The following is a 16,014-nucleotide window of genomic DNA, read 5'->3' on the forward strand; positions in this document are numbered from 1 at the left end:
GAAAACCAGTGTTTTTTATTTTGAGTGCGCGGTAATAATTAAAGATTTAAAGAGAGAGATGACACCAAGCTGGAAAATTGAGTTGCAATATGATCATACAGTTCAGAGATACTTTGCCATTTTTTTTTATCACCTTGAAAAATTTCAAATTTCTATATAGAGAACAAGCAGAAGGGCTCAGAGTTGAGGGTTGTAGTTTGTGTAAATGTAGGCATTAAAAACAATTACATCAATCAAAGTGTTGATTCAGAGATTGGATTCGGCTGTTTGGAGTGGTCGGTCGTCAGGAGTTGCAGTGCCCAATTTGGCCGCCAGGGGGTGTTAGACACACCACGAAGCAGATGGATGAAAAATAGTGCATCATAACAGTGCACTCATATTTAGCAGCAACACAAAATGCAGGGTCTCAAAATGTAAAAGCTGAAAATAATAGTAAAATAAAATAATTTTATTGCGGGGTTTTTTTTTTTTGCAAAAAAATGTTTTTGGGGGAAAAATATTGACTTGAAAAATGCAGTACATATATAGAGGAAGTTGAACAGTTCACCCCAAAGGCACCGTCGCTTTCCCCATGAGTGTTGTTTTGGTTAAACAACACTCTTTATTGCTGACCTTACTCAGCCAACAGGCCTCTTGGATATTCTTTGCAAAAATGTCTGGAAATATCTGCTAGCGCTATAAAAGCCAAGGTGACAGAGCTCTCCAAGCTGCTCTATTTCAATCGTAAAAAATAGTAGTGTAAAAAGATCTTACTTCTCCATGTGAGGCCAAGACACCTATAAAATCTCAGCTGCTAAAAATGTATTGTTAAAATGTCTAACCGTGGACTGATTTTAAGCATATTATACCCAGAAATTGGTAGTAACGAGTTACATTTATTCTCTTACATATTTACTTGAGTAAGTTCAGTAAAATTTTGTACTTCGAGGTGTATTTTTAAATCACTTTACTATTTACTTTTACTTGACTAGATTTGTGAAAAGTGTACTCTTACTCCTCTACATTAGCCCACATTGAAGCCGTTACTTGAGTACGTAAGGACACGTATGTCTGTCTCTGTTTCGGAAGGTGCAGTTTACACTTCACTCCAGTCTATATTGGTGGTGTGTAGTGTGCGAGTGAGCATACTCAATTAGCCAGCTCGCTTGTGAACGACATATTTTTTTCAAGGGATTCTGTGTAGTTCATTTCATTTTACATCTGTAAATATTTCAATTTGTGTTTTGCATGTTTCTAATTAAATGTGTTTTACATAACAAATGTAAAGTTTATTATTGCACGACACCGTTTATTTGTTGTTGCAGTAAATAAGCAATATTTTCACTAACATTTTGTTTTTCATAATTTCTCAGTTGCTTGAAGTTGACATTAAAAGTCGCTTAGTATAAAAAAGTTTGTGGTTTAAATGAGTTACACAACACAGCGATATCTTGTGGTAGAGTGAAAAAAAATTCTAATGTAATTTGGTAGAATAATATATTTTTTTCTAAATTATTAAAGAATTTTATGCATAATGTTAAAACGTTTTTGTTTTTTTCGTTTCCTCTTTTTTCCCTCAGCTTTTTTCATCTTTTTTACACAGACTGAAACACAGACACACAGATACACACTATTTATATTGGTTCATGGGCTAGTGTGTTGTTCTGTCTGCACTGAGGCAACTGAGGCTTCATATGTGCTACTTTTGCATAATTCTGCTTGGATTTATACTATTAATATTTCATTGTTTTTAATAAAGTACTTGAATTTACCTTGAAAAACAGATTAAAATATCTATTTTTATAGTAAATGTTGTTGATTTGATGGGCTATGATTCTCTGATTGGTTGTTTAAAAAAATGAATAAATAAAACTATAAATAAGACGTTACTCAGTACTTTAGTATTTTTTTTTCAGGAAGTGCTTTACTTTTACTCAAATATTTGGATAACTACATTTTTCTTCTACTTGAGTCATATCAGCAGCACAGCGGCGCAGTGGTTAGCGCGTGTGCGGTACAGTTCTGAGGTCATGAGATCGAACCTCCAGTGCGGTGCAGATAATGAATGGATGAGTGATATCACTCTGAAGTAACTACTTCTACTTGAGTGACATTTTTGGCTCCTCTACCACCTCTGATTTTACCTACACATATCCAACTTGGGGCAGCACGGCAGCGCAGTGGTTAGCTTGTGTGCGGCACAGTTCTGAGGTCGCGAGATTGAACCTCCTGTGTGGAGTTTGCATGTTCTCCCCGTGCTTGCGTGGGTTTCCTCCGGGCACTCTTGTTTCCTCCCACATTCCAAAAACATGCATGTCAGGTGAATTGGCCGGTCGAAATTGTCCCTAGGTGTGAATGAGCGAGTGAGTTGTCTGTCTTTGTGTGCCCTGCGACTGGCTGGCAACCAGTTCAGGCCCACAACCCGAAGATAGCTGGGATGGGCTCCAGCACCCTCGCGACCCTACTGAGGATAAGCGGTGCAGATAATGGATGAATGGATGGATATCCAACTTGGGGAGTGGGACAAAAAAGAAACTTATAGCAATACCTATTCATACAAGCTTAATTTGTTCCAGAATCGTGCTTGTAACTCGAATGCCTCGTGGAACGAGCTAATTTTCCTCATATGAAATAATTAAAAACTAATAGCGTGAGTTGTTGTTTTTGGGGGGTTTTCAACACTGTTTTCGAAAGCACGTTTTTTATTACTCAGTTTTTCAGTAGTTTTTTCTCATGTGCTTGAGAGACTGTTGATGATATGTAAGCACTTACTGAACACTTCAAATTAAAGTTATTGTAACTTTAAATAAATGTGCACAAAAAGTTCTTTTAAAGCATACCCTTTTTCTTTTCTTCCTTTTTTTTTAATAAAGCAGGGCACAGCTTGGACCAAAGTCCAAGAGCCCTTTTCTTGAATTTCTCAAACAAGCCAAGGCGGGCATTGAAATCCATTCCTTTTGTACCCGATGCTGCCTCAAGTTGTAGGTCTTTGTAGATAGACAGCGACTTCTTCTTTCAGTGTCGCTATGTCCCGCTATCTTCTTGCCGCTTATCCACAATGACAAACGTCTCTCCATCTCATCATGAATTGTGGTTCAAAATTTTGAAAGACCATTCACGCCCCTGGTCAGTTTCATAGCCTTAATGACATCTTTCTGTTTTAATAGTGTACAAAAAGGAGATGTTGACTGATCATTCTCCTTAGCTAGGTCACCCACACAAACACAATGATTGTCAATTATTTCCTGCTTCGCTTCAATTGACATAATTTGTCAGGAACCCACTTGAGGTGGTGCTGACGGAAAGAACAGAAACACTGATTAGTACAGCAAACAGAGGTTGTTTATTCGGGCAGGGTTCAGGTACAAAGAAAGTCAAGAAGCCAGGCGATAATCGTTGCCAAGGATGCGGGACTCGGTGTTCCAGTAAGTCCAAATAGCGAGGGTCAGAGTCCAAGAATTCATTAGGCTGTACTTGTGATCTGGAAGGGCAGCCAAGGGTTCAGTAGACTGGAATGACAAAACACTTGGAAAAGAGTGCTTGTGATGTGACATGAAGGCAACAAACTAGCAGAGAGCCATCAAAACCAACTGTTTAAACAGTGAAGAGGGAGAGGTGTGATTGGAAGGTAATCAGGATGAGTGACACAATTGCGTGGAAATTAGCTCAAGGAATTGAGTGACCCGATAAGGTAAGGCCAAGCAAGAGAGAACAAGTAGATGAGAGTGGGAGAGAGTGAGAACGTGCAGATAAACAGGACAGTGCAGATTGTGACATAATTCTCCTTGTTTTCTCAGAAAACACCTTACCATTTTTCATTCTGGTACTCATAGCTAGGGCCACAAAAAGCCACAAAAAGAAGATGCAATACGATAAAGACAAACTTGCTGCGTAATACATGTACTGTATAAAAAATAGGGTGTCAAGCGCATGTGCCAACTGGTACAAGCTGATGCTGGCGGTGAGCAGGCCCAAGCAGTCTCTAGTGCAGGGGTGCCCAACCTTTTTCAAGCTGAAAGCTAATTTTTATTACATATTAGAGCAAATGGCACCCAGTTTGATATGCAATTCTGAAATAAAAACTTATCATGGTTTTACTGTGTCGTTAGTATGTTAATTAATTATTTGAAGTAGTGTAAAAAAAGACTCAATCTACCACCAAAATAACAACATTTTACTAGAACAGGACTGCGGGCACTTACAAGGGCACCCTGCTGGCCGCGGGCACCAGGTTGGAGACCCCTCATAGCTTGGATTTATCCTAGTAAGTAGATATTAGCAAGATATTAGTTTCAAATGGAACTTGCATATTGAAACTATCGCGTTTATCGCTTGTATGAGGAGGTACCACTGTACAGACCTGTTTCACACCTTACTTCCAACTTTATTATCAGAGCATCAGATATGTCAGAGTACATGGTGTATTGATACAAGAGGCAAAAAGAACGACAAGCGTTCTTCAAAAACGGGTAATGACACCCTTTGGGGGGACTCTCTGCTGTTTGAAATGAATTCAATATCATAGCTGCTCCTCTCAACTCAATAATACAACGGCCGCAATCAACGGACTCCAAGTCGGGCAGGTCAATAGCTTCTTTTCAACTCCGGCCGGCAGAGTCGGTGCGGACGCGCCGCAGCCAGTCATTATTCAGAGCCGTCTTGCAGCGCAACAACGGCAGCTGATCGCCCCCCCTGCTGTTTTATTATTTCGAAATCATTCATCATATCTTATACGGCAGTTCAGAACCGAGAGTCAGGGCCAGTTCGAAGGGATGCGAAACACATTTCCCCGCGGCCGCCTCGTATATCATGAGCAGTTGGAAAATGTTTTTCCAGGATTTCACAGCATTGTAATCGTCCTCGATTGCAAAGGCCATAACATTGGATTTTGCCATCATGTAGTATCGACTTGGTTTTGGCCTATGTTCACAGCCGCATCTTTTGTTTGGATTTCTTGGGAAAATATGAAGAAGAAAAGTAAGTTTAGTTCTTAGTCATTATGTACAGTAGATATGCAAAATATTTTACAAGAATACATTCCGGCACGCATGATATAGAAGATCACAAAAACCCGTTAGCTCAATTTGACTGATTTTTCTGGCGTTTTTAACGATAGACCGATCAATCAAACAAATTCTGGGTTGTCAGATTTTGAGGTGAACCGTGGTCCCCTTTCGAGATACGAGATGTCTTTTGTGCAAGAAGAGAAAACCCAAGTTACAACACGTTTTTAGACACTTTGGACCTTTCATCGCTCGAGACTACTCACCGCCAACATCAGCTTGCATACCTGTCAACCTCCACGGCTCCATGCCCTTACTAACTGTCGTATTTTTCCTTACAAAATACAAAATAATCTCACACCATATTTTTTAACGTGTTTATTTATGTAGTTTAACATGTTATATTGTACATGTGTTTCGTTATATCATATATATATTGTTAATTAACATTTTGTTTTGAGATACTGAGTTGCTCGACATGAATAAGGTTTATTAATAAAAAAGTTAAAAAATTAAGTAGCTTGGTCGTTCACTGTAGAAGGAAAAAAATACATACAAATATGATTAAGTAGAATAATACATTTTCTTATTCAAATTATTCATTCATTTTCTGCATTAAATTATTGTTGGTAATATACTGATTAAAGGGATAACCACAAATCTGGCTTTTTTCATGTTCTCCTTTTATACTTCCTTTTTTTCTTAACTTCTTTATATAACATAATAATTCGGAATATAATGCATCAAAGCAAGTGAGCCGTTTGAGAGCAGGCTCTCTTTAATGAATTGAGCCGAAAAAGCTGGTTCTCTAAAAAGAGACGGACTTCCTTTCACTACACAACTACGACATGAAATCCGATGTTTTTTAAGACCACATGTATTTCAAATTTACTCAATCAACCCCGCCTGTTGTTTTCAGATCAGAATGACTTACAGCGTTTTAATTCAAGTTCGGCCATTGCTACTTGATGATTGTATCCAAAGAAAATTCAAGACTTTGTTGTAATGTAGGCCTACTGCTCTGCTATTGCTTTGTTCACGTAAGATCGGAATGATGCATGATGGGAAATCCCCAAGGCAGACGCTTGCGCACAGTAGCATCAAACCGCTCACTTCGTTTGCAACAAAAAAAAACGTTACAAGATAGAGGCTACCGCAGCAAACTGGTTTGAAATGATTGACTCGTTTGAAATTTGACTTGATTGATTTGCCGTTTTGTGATAGTTGGTGTATACCGGATGGTACCCATAATTGACAAATTTGCATTTTTCCGTACAGATTTTCTTGTAGGTCGTACACGTCTTAAAATGCATAATAAACGTACTTTGTACGGCAAAAACGTACAGGTTGACAGGTATGAGCTTGTCTGAGTTAGCCTGTGCGTTTCTTGCCAATTAAGACCTGATCCCGCGATCTTGTGTTGTGTTTTTTCATTGCGTTGCATCTTTTGTGCTTACCAGTCGCCACTATTGAGAGGAATGTTTGTTTTTTGATGATCAGGAAGATGTGTTTTAAAGCTATTTAGGGTTAGCTTAAATGCTTTTTTGAGGCCGAAAATGGATTAAATGATTTTCAGCTATTTCTTATTGGGAAATTTTGTTCAGGATACAAGAAACACATGCTCTATCCAGGGACAAATTAATCTTGTATGCAGAAGGGTTGTATATTTTTTACTTAATACTTTTCTTGTCCAAAGTGATCCATTTTGTTTGCTTGTTTTGTTCGAAACAAGCAGGGTTTGGGGCTATTTCTTACAAAAATGCCCAGATTTTTGCATTGTTTTATATAATTTGGCCTGATGCATTACAGTGATACATTTATCCTGGACTATAATCACTTCAGGATTGGTGTTTGAACACCGAATTGTTTGAATGATGAATGAAACATTTTTAGTATTTATTTCTATACATTCCTAAGCATTACAAAACAAACAAATATTAATAAAATATATACCTAACCCATAAATACTCCAAATATTAATGAAACAAGTGAACCCTGATAATCATTTAAATGTGTAGATAAAAAAGGTTAAAACTTTAACAATTTGCAAATCTTTGAGAAGAATGGCAGACACTCATTCATTATAATAATCTTATGATTATCCCATTCAAATAGATTGTAGATTTAACTGTTTTCCTCTTTCTTTACCCTCATCACTAACTTTCTTGGGACCCATTATAATAAGAAAAAAAGGCAATAACACATACTAAATCACAATAAAATAAGATATGGTCGCTCTGAAACAAAATCAGGACAGTGCTGATTTATTGAACAGGAAGGAGAGATCTGGCAAGGGGGAACATGAGGATCATGAGGACCACTGTGGGCCATGGAGTGGCTTGGGTGGCTATGCAGTGAATGTGCAGTGAAAAAAATACACGATTCCTGGTGTAAAATCCAAAAATGAAATAGATTCATCTCATAAAAAAAAAAAAAACTTCTTGTTCACCCGATGTGGACCACAGAACATGACCCTAGACATATGTGCTGAAGTGGATTATTCCATTTTTTAAACAAATCAGGAAGTTGTCGAATTTGCACATGTATTGTTTTTTCCAACCCTTTAACTGATAGGTAGGTAACCGAAAGTATTTTAAAGACCACAGTCAATATGATGAAATGACACAGTACAGATAGTCAAGCTGTTGTTTGTCCACAATTTTGAAACTACAAAAGATTTTTGTTGAAATACTGTACTTAACAGCCAGTATATTCTCACAGCGATTCTGTTAAGAAGAATTTACAATCAAATCCTACTGTCACACTAGAAGACTATGTTATGACTGTCTGATAAGTTTATAGTTTAGCAGAGACTAAAATTAAGGGGAGAAGACATCAATGGATTTTGAACTTGCAAAAGGAAAGGAGAGGACTATAAACAAACCCTCACAATGATAAATTCTAAATCTGTTGTAAAAGCCCTAGCCTGAGCCCTTTACTTTTTTGATATCACTTAGGTTACAAATGTAAATTGGCTTTTAGGGGTGTGAAAATCAAAGAACAACAACATTATTGGCTGATCATAACAATGATGTAAACAGTGCATAACAACAGTGAGATTAAATAGTCAAAATAATGAACAACGGTGAGATATAATAGTCAAAATAACAACCTGTCATCTTCTACAATCTCCAATATAATCACTAATCTAGGTTTAGCTATAGCTATACCCGACTTGTTTTTTTTAGCCATTTGCTGAGATAGAGCAAAGAACTTTTCGCTTCTTGATGTAGGCATTGTGCATTAGCAGCTCACTATGCAATTGTCTGCCAATGAGCAAGGTGCAACCTCTGTGATGAGGGCGTGATGCAAAAAGCGGTGCATTCATTACTGTCATTTAGTAAGTGACAGGCAGGCTTCTCATACAGCAGCGGTGTGTTTGTGAGTCTTTGCATCTGGAATTTTCCTCACTGTGAGGTCAGATGCGTGGTCAACTTGGACTAATGTCTACAAATGATGTGTTCATGAGCTCATTGGGAGTCGGAGTTGAACAGGAAAAACAGGGAAAAGCTATTGTTTTTGGCACCATAAGTAAAAATAGTGCGATAATAAGATCACTTATAGTGCATTTTTGTATCTCATGTATACCATTTTTGCTCCAGTGGTAAGGTGTCGGTGCACCCATCGCCACTATCCATGTTCGGTTCCCCTTGCAAACAATATTTTGGTGTTTTAATCAGCAATACGTATCAATTGACTTATTCATTGTCCTCGAGTGCTAAAATGTAAAAATATGTTTTTTTGTTTTAAAACTATTCTAAAGACTTTGGGGCAGCTCTTCGGTGGGTATTAAGCCTCTGCAAATGAGTTCAGCAGGAGTGGCTTTGATCAGATCTGATTTGTGCCTTGTTGTGTTTCCTGTATCCACCGTATGGCAGCGTGTCGGTGGCTCATATGCCGTGTGCTTGCAGTGTGGTGATAAAAGCGAAGATATTAGTACAGACAGTTTCACGCTTCATTTTAATCTTTCAGAAAAAGTTGACAAAATCATTAGTGAAGCAGATGTTAGAGAAAAGACATTTCGTGCACGTCCTCGAGCGCCATGATGACCCGAATCGTGTGATATCGTCACCGGAAACATCGGGGGCTGCAAAGTTCTTGCAAAGTTCGTGCAATGTTCATGCACAAGTGCAGTATTCTTGCAGTAAGATGTTAATTTGCTAGCAAAGGAAACTTCTGTTTATAGGATATTGGAGGCTATCACAAATATATGTATCAAAGCGTCAAAATGAAAGATCTGCTTGAAATACATCCTTTCACAAAAATACATTTTTTTCATAAACTTTCTTGGAAACGAGTATTTTGAAGGAAACTGAGCAAAATTTTCTGTAGGGGGTTGCACCTTATAATGTGGTGCCCCTTATAGTGCAGAAAATACGGTATTATTATTGGTCCCAAAACGTCATTCACATGATTTGACTGTGCTGGAGCCCCTGGCAGGAGCTCACCTACTTTTGTCACGGTTCATCGGGCTCGTCGGGAGGGAATTAGATTGCGGTCTAGACAAACAGAGCACGATGGATTTCTCCAGTGTTAGCGACAATTTGACGCCACGCGGGGAGCCCCGAGAAGGGGTCACACTCAGATGTGACAACTGAAGCAAAGCTTATGAGTCAAGAACAAGCTGTCAGGTAGACTCACCTTCTTGTGTCGTTTTCTCTTTCAAGAGCTTTTTGAAACGCGGGCTGCTGACAGGGTCGCCTCGCCCATGAAGAATACATCACAGGCACGGCCTGCTCAGATGGAAGAACAGAAGGGAACGCTAGGTGATGATTGTTATTTTAATGAACAATTATGGAGGCTGTCCCACCCGTGGCGACAGCATACGCACATACAGTTGTTTGAAAAATGTTAGATACCCCTGATCATTTTCTAGATTTTCCTGTACAAATCCTTGGTTGTTTGGATCGGCGTTTTCAGTTAAATATACAATTTGGCAGAATAACAGTAATATGAAAGGAAGCGACAAGCGAAATTAAGTTTATGGGATTTACAGGAAGTGTGCAATAATCTCTCAAGCAAGAGTAGGTAGGTGCATGAAACTAGGCACCCCAAAAAAATTACATCAAAATTTAGTAGATCCTTCTTTTGAAGAAATAACAGACTCTAGACCAGGGGTGGCCAACCCGGCCCTTGAGAGTCGCATGTCCTGCATGTGTTTGGATCATTATCAAGCTCTCACAAAGCTTGCTAACAAGCTGAAAATTGGCAGCACTGTTGTTGGAGCAGAGAAACCTCTAAAACATACAGGACATGCGGTTCTTGAGGACCGGGTTTGCCACACCTGCTCTAGACACTTTGTATAGCTTCCAATGAGGGTCTGGATTCGGTTTGAAAGGGTTTTTGACCATTCGTCTTTGCAAAACATCTTCTGTTCAGAAATGTCTAACAGTTCCTTATTATGTTTCAAAACACATCATAGATTTTTAATATTTTTTAGGTCTAGGAACTGAGATGGCCATTCCAGAATGTTGGACTTGTTCCTCTGCATGAATGTCTTCGTAGAAATGTCAGCAATTTAGGGTTGTTGTCTAGTTAAAGTATCCAGCCTTGGCACAATTTCAACCTAATCTCTGCTTCTTTAACATTGTTTTTAAGTACATCTATCCATAGTTTTCCGCCAGTGTTGTTTTCCCAAAAAGTCAGGCAATAGTCAATACCCGCAAAAAGGTAATATTTCTTTATTAGATATCAGTAACATATATTATTTGTGATCGTAACAAAATAACAACTACAGATCTACAAATAAAAACTTAGAGCACAGAATTGCAGTTGAATGAATGATCTTTGTTGTCATTATACAATACTACTTTACAATGAAATGGGAGGGCTATCCTTTTAGTACAAGTGTAAAAGACAGTGATGTAGAGAGTGGACGGCTAACTGCACGCTAACATCATGCATCTTAGAATTGTGCCAGGTCTCTGTGATGATTTAAATACAAATGTAAGAAATTTAACAGTTTCCCACAAGTTGTAACTCCAGGTCTTCTATTTCATGGGTAATGGATCTGATGTTGGTGATATACAGGCTCTACCTGGTGGTTTGTCAGATTTGTTCCGCCCTAGCCATAGCAATAGGCTGGACCTGCAGCACAGACATTGCTATCTCTCCTGACGCCGCCTCATTTTTTTTCTGGACCCAATAATAATCGACGCAGTGCCAGGTGGTGATCAGCATAGCTCTGTGCTGTTCTGACTTTTCTTCGAGTACAATTTAATAAATTAATTTATTTTCAACACAATGTGCCACTAAAATACTCGCTCTCGCTGTGCTTCACAATTTGTTTTGGGTGGACCTATTGACTTCTGCGCCCTCGCTGCTCTTTGACTGACAACATACACCAGCCTATCACAGTCTCACACACAGTGACGCCCAACCATCACATACACAAATCCCTTTGCGACCTGCCCCTGTGATAACATTTGCCGTGTGTAACCTGCTGCAAAACACAAAGAAAATCTGCAACGTATCGAACATTTGAATAGTAAACTGCTGATACTGACTGGAATCCGTACCTCCAACTTTAAAAAGATTTCCAGTACCTGCACTAGCCACCCAGACCCACATCACGATGGAACCACCTACCAATTTTATTGTGGGTAGCGGGTGTTTGTCTTGGAATACTGTATTCTTCTTCCACCATGCATACTGCCCCTCGTTATGTCCAAATAACTCAATTTTAGTTTCATGAGTCTGTTTGAAGTATGCTAAAGAATATTTTGACTAGCCAGCTTCATTTTGGAATAAGATGCTGTCATACCTGTCAACCTCCACGGCTCCATGCCCGTACAAACTGCCGTATTTTCCCGTACAAATACAAAATAATCTTACACCACTTTTTTTTTTTCCCGGAATGATGCATGATGGAAAATCCCCAGACGGCAGACGCATGCGCACAGTAGCATCAAACCGACGAAAAAAAACGATACGGAGATAGAGGCTTCCGCGGGGAACTCGTTAGACTTGATTGATTTGCCCTTTCGTGATAGTCGGTGTATTCCGGAAGTTACCCATAATTGACAAATTTGCGCTTTTCTGTACAGATTTTCTCGTACACATATTAAAATGCATAATAAACATACTTTGTACGGCAAAAACGTACAGGTTGACATGTGGTATAGACTGATGAAACTATAACAGAGTTATTTGGACATAACCATTGGTGGTATGCACGGCGGACAAAAAAAAATGATCAGGGGTACCTTGCCTTTTTTAATACGACTGTAACAGATGAATTGGGCTGAATTGGAATGTTTATTTAAATGTTGAAAATATTAGCAAAGGTTGAGATGTCTGAAGGATTATCTTGACAGATTGTGATTTTAAAAATGGACAAGGTTGTGACTTTTTAGTATTTGTCAAAGTAGTTGATAACTGATATTTGGGAAAATGTCAAAGAAATGAACTATGCCGAGATCCACAATAGAGGATATTTAAATATCGAGTATAACTGGAATTGTCTTGGTTTGGTGTTTTGTTTTAGTGTGAGAATCCTCAATGTTGTATAAAATGACTGATTTTAGAGAACTTCTTCACAACAAAAGAGATATTCGGTGGGATGCTTTGTACAAAATAACTCAATACTATGTTAGCATGTCTCAACAAAGTAACACACTTTGTCTGGTCTTGAATAAAAAGATGGAGTTGTTGGTATAGATTTAGAATCCAATGTCATATACGGAATAGATTTTTCAAGGGAATCTTCTGATAAACTTTGAGAAAAACCTTTTTTTTTTTTTTAAATTAAGACCCAACCTAACACACTGTTTATGGTATGCCTCATCTATACTACATCTCACGTTAACCGCCATCCATAGCTGAAGATCATCAGCTTCAACATCGGCACTCAAGCAATCAATCCTTTGGATTGGTTGCCAAATAAATGTACATAAAACATTGTCCATAATTTATCATCACAGACTCCATACTGGTCTTGTTTGCAGCACTTCGGTGAAAGCCCCTAATCAAACATTGTACTCTCCCCAATTTTCGTCCCGAGCCACTTCCAGCAGACGAACGCCCAATTAAGTCACCTCCATCCAACTCCTACTTGAAAGACCCTGTAACTCTGTTTTCCTCTCTGCCCACAGCTCTTATCGCCTGGATAAAATCAACAGTGACATGCGTAACTACATCACCAATTTTGCTGCAGACTTAAGGTGAATGCGCGATCGAGCGTCTCCAGTTAGCTCTCATCTGCTGCATCGTCACGCCAGAGGTGGCCGACTTGCTGCCGTTGCTGACGATGCTATATTGATGCTGATGAAAGCTCAATAAAAGATCACTTGGCGACTGGCGTGCTATGAATAAAAAAACAAATTCAATATACAACAGTTGAACCTTGAAGGTCCACACTTTGCATTCAAGAACAGGTCAGCTTATTTAATGCCACTACGATATACCCATCACTGAAAAAGTTATAATGAAATAAGAGAAACCAGTCTTCAAAATGTCTCTCTGTTTTTATCCTACGAGCCATCAAAATTTTGGAATCCTACTGGAATGTATTTGTACATTTTCTGGGTATTTTCTTGGACTAAAGATGTATGTCAGGGGGTCCTCTCGCCCATTGAGTTGCAGCTGTTGAATATGTTTAATGCCACTCCATTATTTTTCATTTTGACAGAAGGTGGCACAGCATGAAACAATATACATCTGAGGTTCCAGACACGATTGAAGTCATGCTAAATAAACATGAACCCAGTCCTACCAAACAATTCAAATCTTAGTAATCTAATATGCCAGTTTCTAGCAAATTATGAAATACGCAGTTTCTATGAAAACTACAAATATCGAGAGAAAAAAAATCAACCATAGCTCATTTTTGTATATTGATTGTCTCTTTGTTATTTATGGTGCATTGGTACCACTTGATGGACACTTCCATTAACAGCAGGTTTGATGTGCAGTCTCTACATTGCCTAAGACCCACATTCGATTTAAAAATTGTGCTTTCAATGCTACTTTGAAAACATTTTCAAAAATCTGAAAAATGTCTTGACCCTTTCGGATTTTTAATGTTTGGCAGCGCTGTAAATCTTGAATCTCCAAAACATTTTTTGTTTGATGCAAATGTTCCCTACAAATTTGCCATCAAGTAGAAAAGTTCTCTAATGTGGCGTAGTTTTTACTTCTATGCACGTATCTCCATAGTATGGTTCTACCTCATCCTGATGCCCGAAAGATCTTTGGCAATGGAATATTTACATTTTAAGGTTATTTCACTTTTTCTCACAATAATTTTGCACTTTCCTTCCCTAGCACGTAGTTCCCCCTTCTGCTTGGTTGGCATTTTTAATTGATGTGTTGGATGAGGGGGTTTTCCCTGAAGTAATTTCTGACTAACTAGCTCCTTGTTTGCATTTGCCCTCATTTGCAGGCATTGATTTGATGCGTCAGCACAACCAATCACCTTCAAAAGGACACTGCTACACAAACAGCGCGTCTATTATTCGAGTTCAGGTTGCTTTGGGGAAATCCTTATTAGGATCCACTGCAAAAAGTTCCTGTTCGGTTTATCTGCTGAAAGAAAATGAAACGTCATGAGTGCCGTTCTTAGTTTATTTTTGTCTGTGTTTAGTCAGAGCTACCACTTGCAAACAGCCATGCACCCGAGCATTGCCTTGGACCCCGCTGCACACTACAATTCCCCCAAGTTTCGCTCCAGGAACCAAAGCTACATGCGAGCAGTCAGCACCCTCAGCCAGGCTAGTTGTGTTAGCCAAGTAAGCCAGGTATGTCTCCGAATGTGTGTCTCTTGTGTGGCTTTACGCGTTTAAAAACAGTTGGGTCGAAAAATAAAACAGTTGGGATTAAAAATGGACCCACTTCTGGGGTTATTTTTTGGGGGTAATTTTGCACAGGAAAAAATGTTTTTTTTTTCATTCAACAATCTCAAATTGACTTTATTTAAATGAAATAATTGTGAAAGTTGAAATGATGATTGAAGTGAACTATTTATCTTGGTTTGAACTATGGAATGGTATTTTCACGACCATAAAGCGCACATAAACGTCTCCGATTTTCTTCAAACGGTCCAGTGTGCCCTGCGGGAAAAGCGTCGGCTGACGCAGCCATTCAGAGCTTAATGCTCAATTCTGATTTTTGGGTGAAATACGATGTTTTCGTAAGACCATTCACATTTCCAACTACCGGTAAATGCAAACTGAATGGTGTTTAAGCGAATCCTGTTTGAACGCCACAAGTGTCCCGCTTGCGCAGAAGAGGACACATGACTTTATACACAATGCGTCCATTGTGTGTAGAAGTACTCATGGATGTCAATGCCGTAGCTTATCTAGCAATTGAGAGACTGAACAGAGTTGTCCCCCCAAATATTAACTAAATCCAAAACCTTACTTTCCCGCCATTAAATGCTTTCCATGATTTTATCCACCATAGTGGTTTGATTTCTATGCTTCGGGGAAGAGCTTGGAAACCAACAGCCCACAGAGAATTAAAGATTAATTAATCAATGGTTTGCAAGTGGCGGAAGTAGAAAAATAAACTCCGACAAGTTTTTATCCGTGTGTTTTACTTTGTAATCAATACCTAAAAAACCCACCAACAAACTTGGTTTTGCGCTCGCTGTTTTTCAAATACGCACACTTGTATACTTGTCTGCATTGTTGCAAGGCAACAGGGACGTGCACCCTTTCTATGTGTTTAATACAGAAATAGAACAAGCTACGGAGACTCTTGCTTTTAGCATGGTGAAAATACAGTACCTTTTTCATGATCATTTCATTATTTGGTGTTAAAAGACAAACTCAAAAGAGTTGTTTTAGCCTTTTTGACTATTTTTTGTGATTGTTCAGACCTGCCTAGCTCAGACGAAAATAGCCAATGAAATAACCTAAAAACAAAAAGTATAGTCTAATAGAATAGCCCAAAATATTATTTTGGTCCAGACTCATCTTATTTTTGATTCTATGCGTATGATTGGAATTAACAATGGCAAAAATATTGTTTGAGCTCATTTAGTTTGACCAAGCAGTAAATCAGAATCTACAAAACAATTCAATTTTGA

At 38.6% G+C, this 16,014-nt stretch overlaps 1 protein-coding gene across 1 annotated transcript in view; it reads left to right on the top strand.

Annotated features, from left to right (window-relative positions):
- Nucleotides 1–16,014, top strand: part of dlgap2a (discs, large (Drosophila) homolog-associated protein 2a) — a 181,552-nt gene that overhangs the window by 121,370 nt on the left and 44,168 nt on the right. Inside the window, exons 4-5 of the mRNA XM_088354961.1 lie at nucleotides 13,076–13,144; nucleotides 14,566–14,719. Of these exons, the coding sequence (XP_088211087.1) occupies nucleotides 13,076–13,144; nucleotides 14,566–14,719 (223 nt within the window). The remainder of the gene's footprint in view (nucleotides 1–13,075; nucleotides 13,145–14,565; nucleotides 14,720–16,014) is intronic.

The sequence above is a fragment of the Urocampus carinirostris genome, chromosome 15 (genome assembly GCF_059441175.1).
Source record: "Urocampus carinirostris isolate Australia breed hairy pipefish chromosome 15, RoL_Ucar_1.0, whole genome shotgun sequence".
NCBI lineage: Eukaryota > Metazoa > Chordata > Actinopteri > Syngnathiformes > Syngnathidae > Urocampus > Urocampus carinirostris.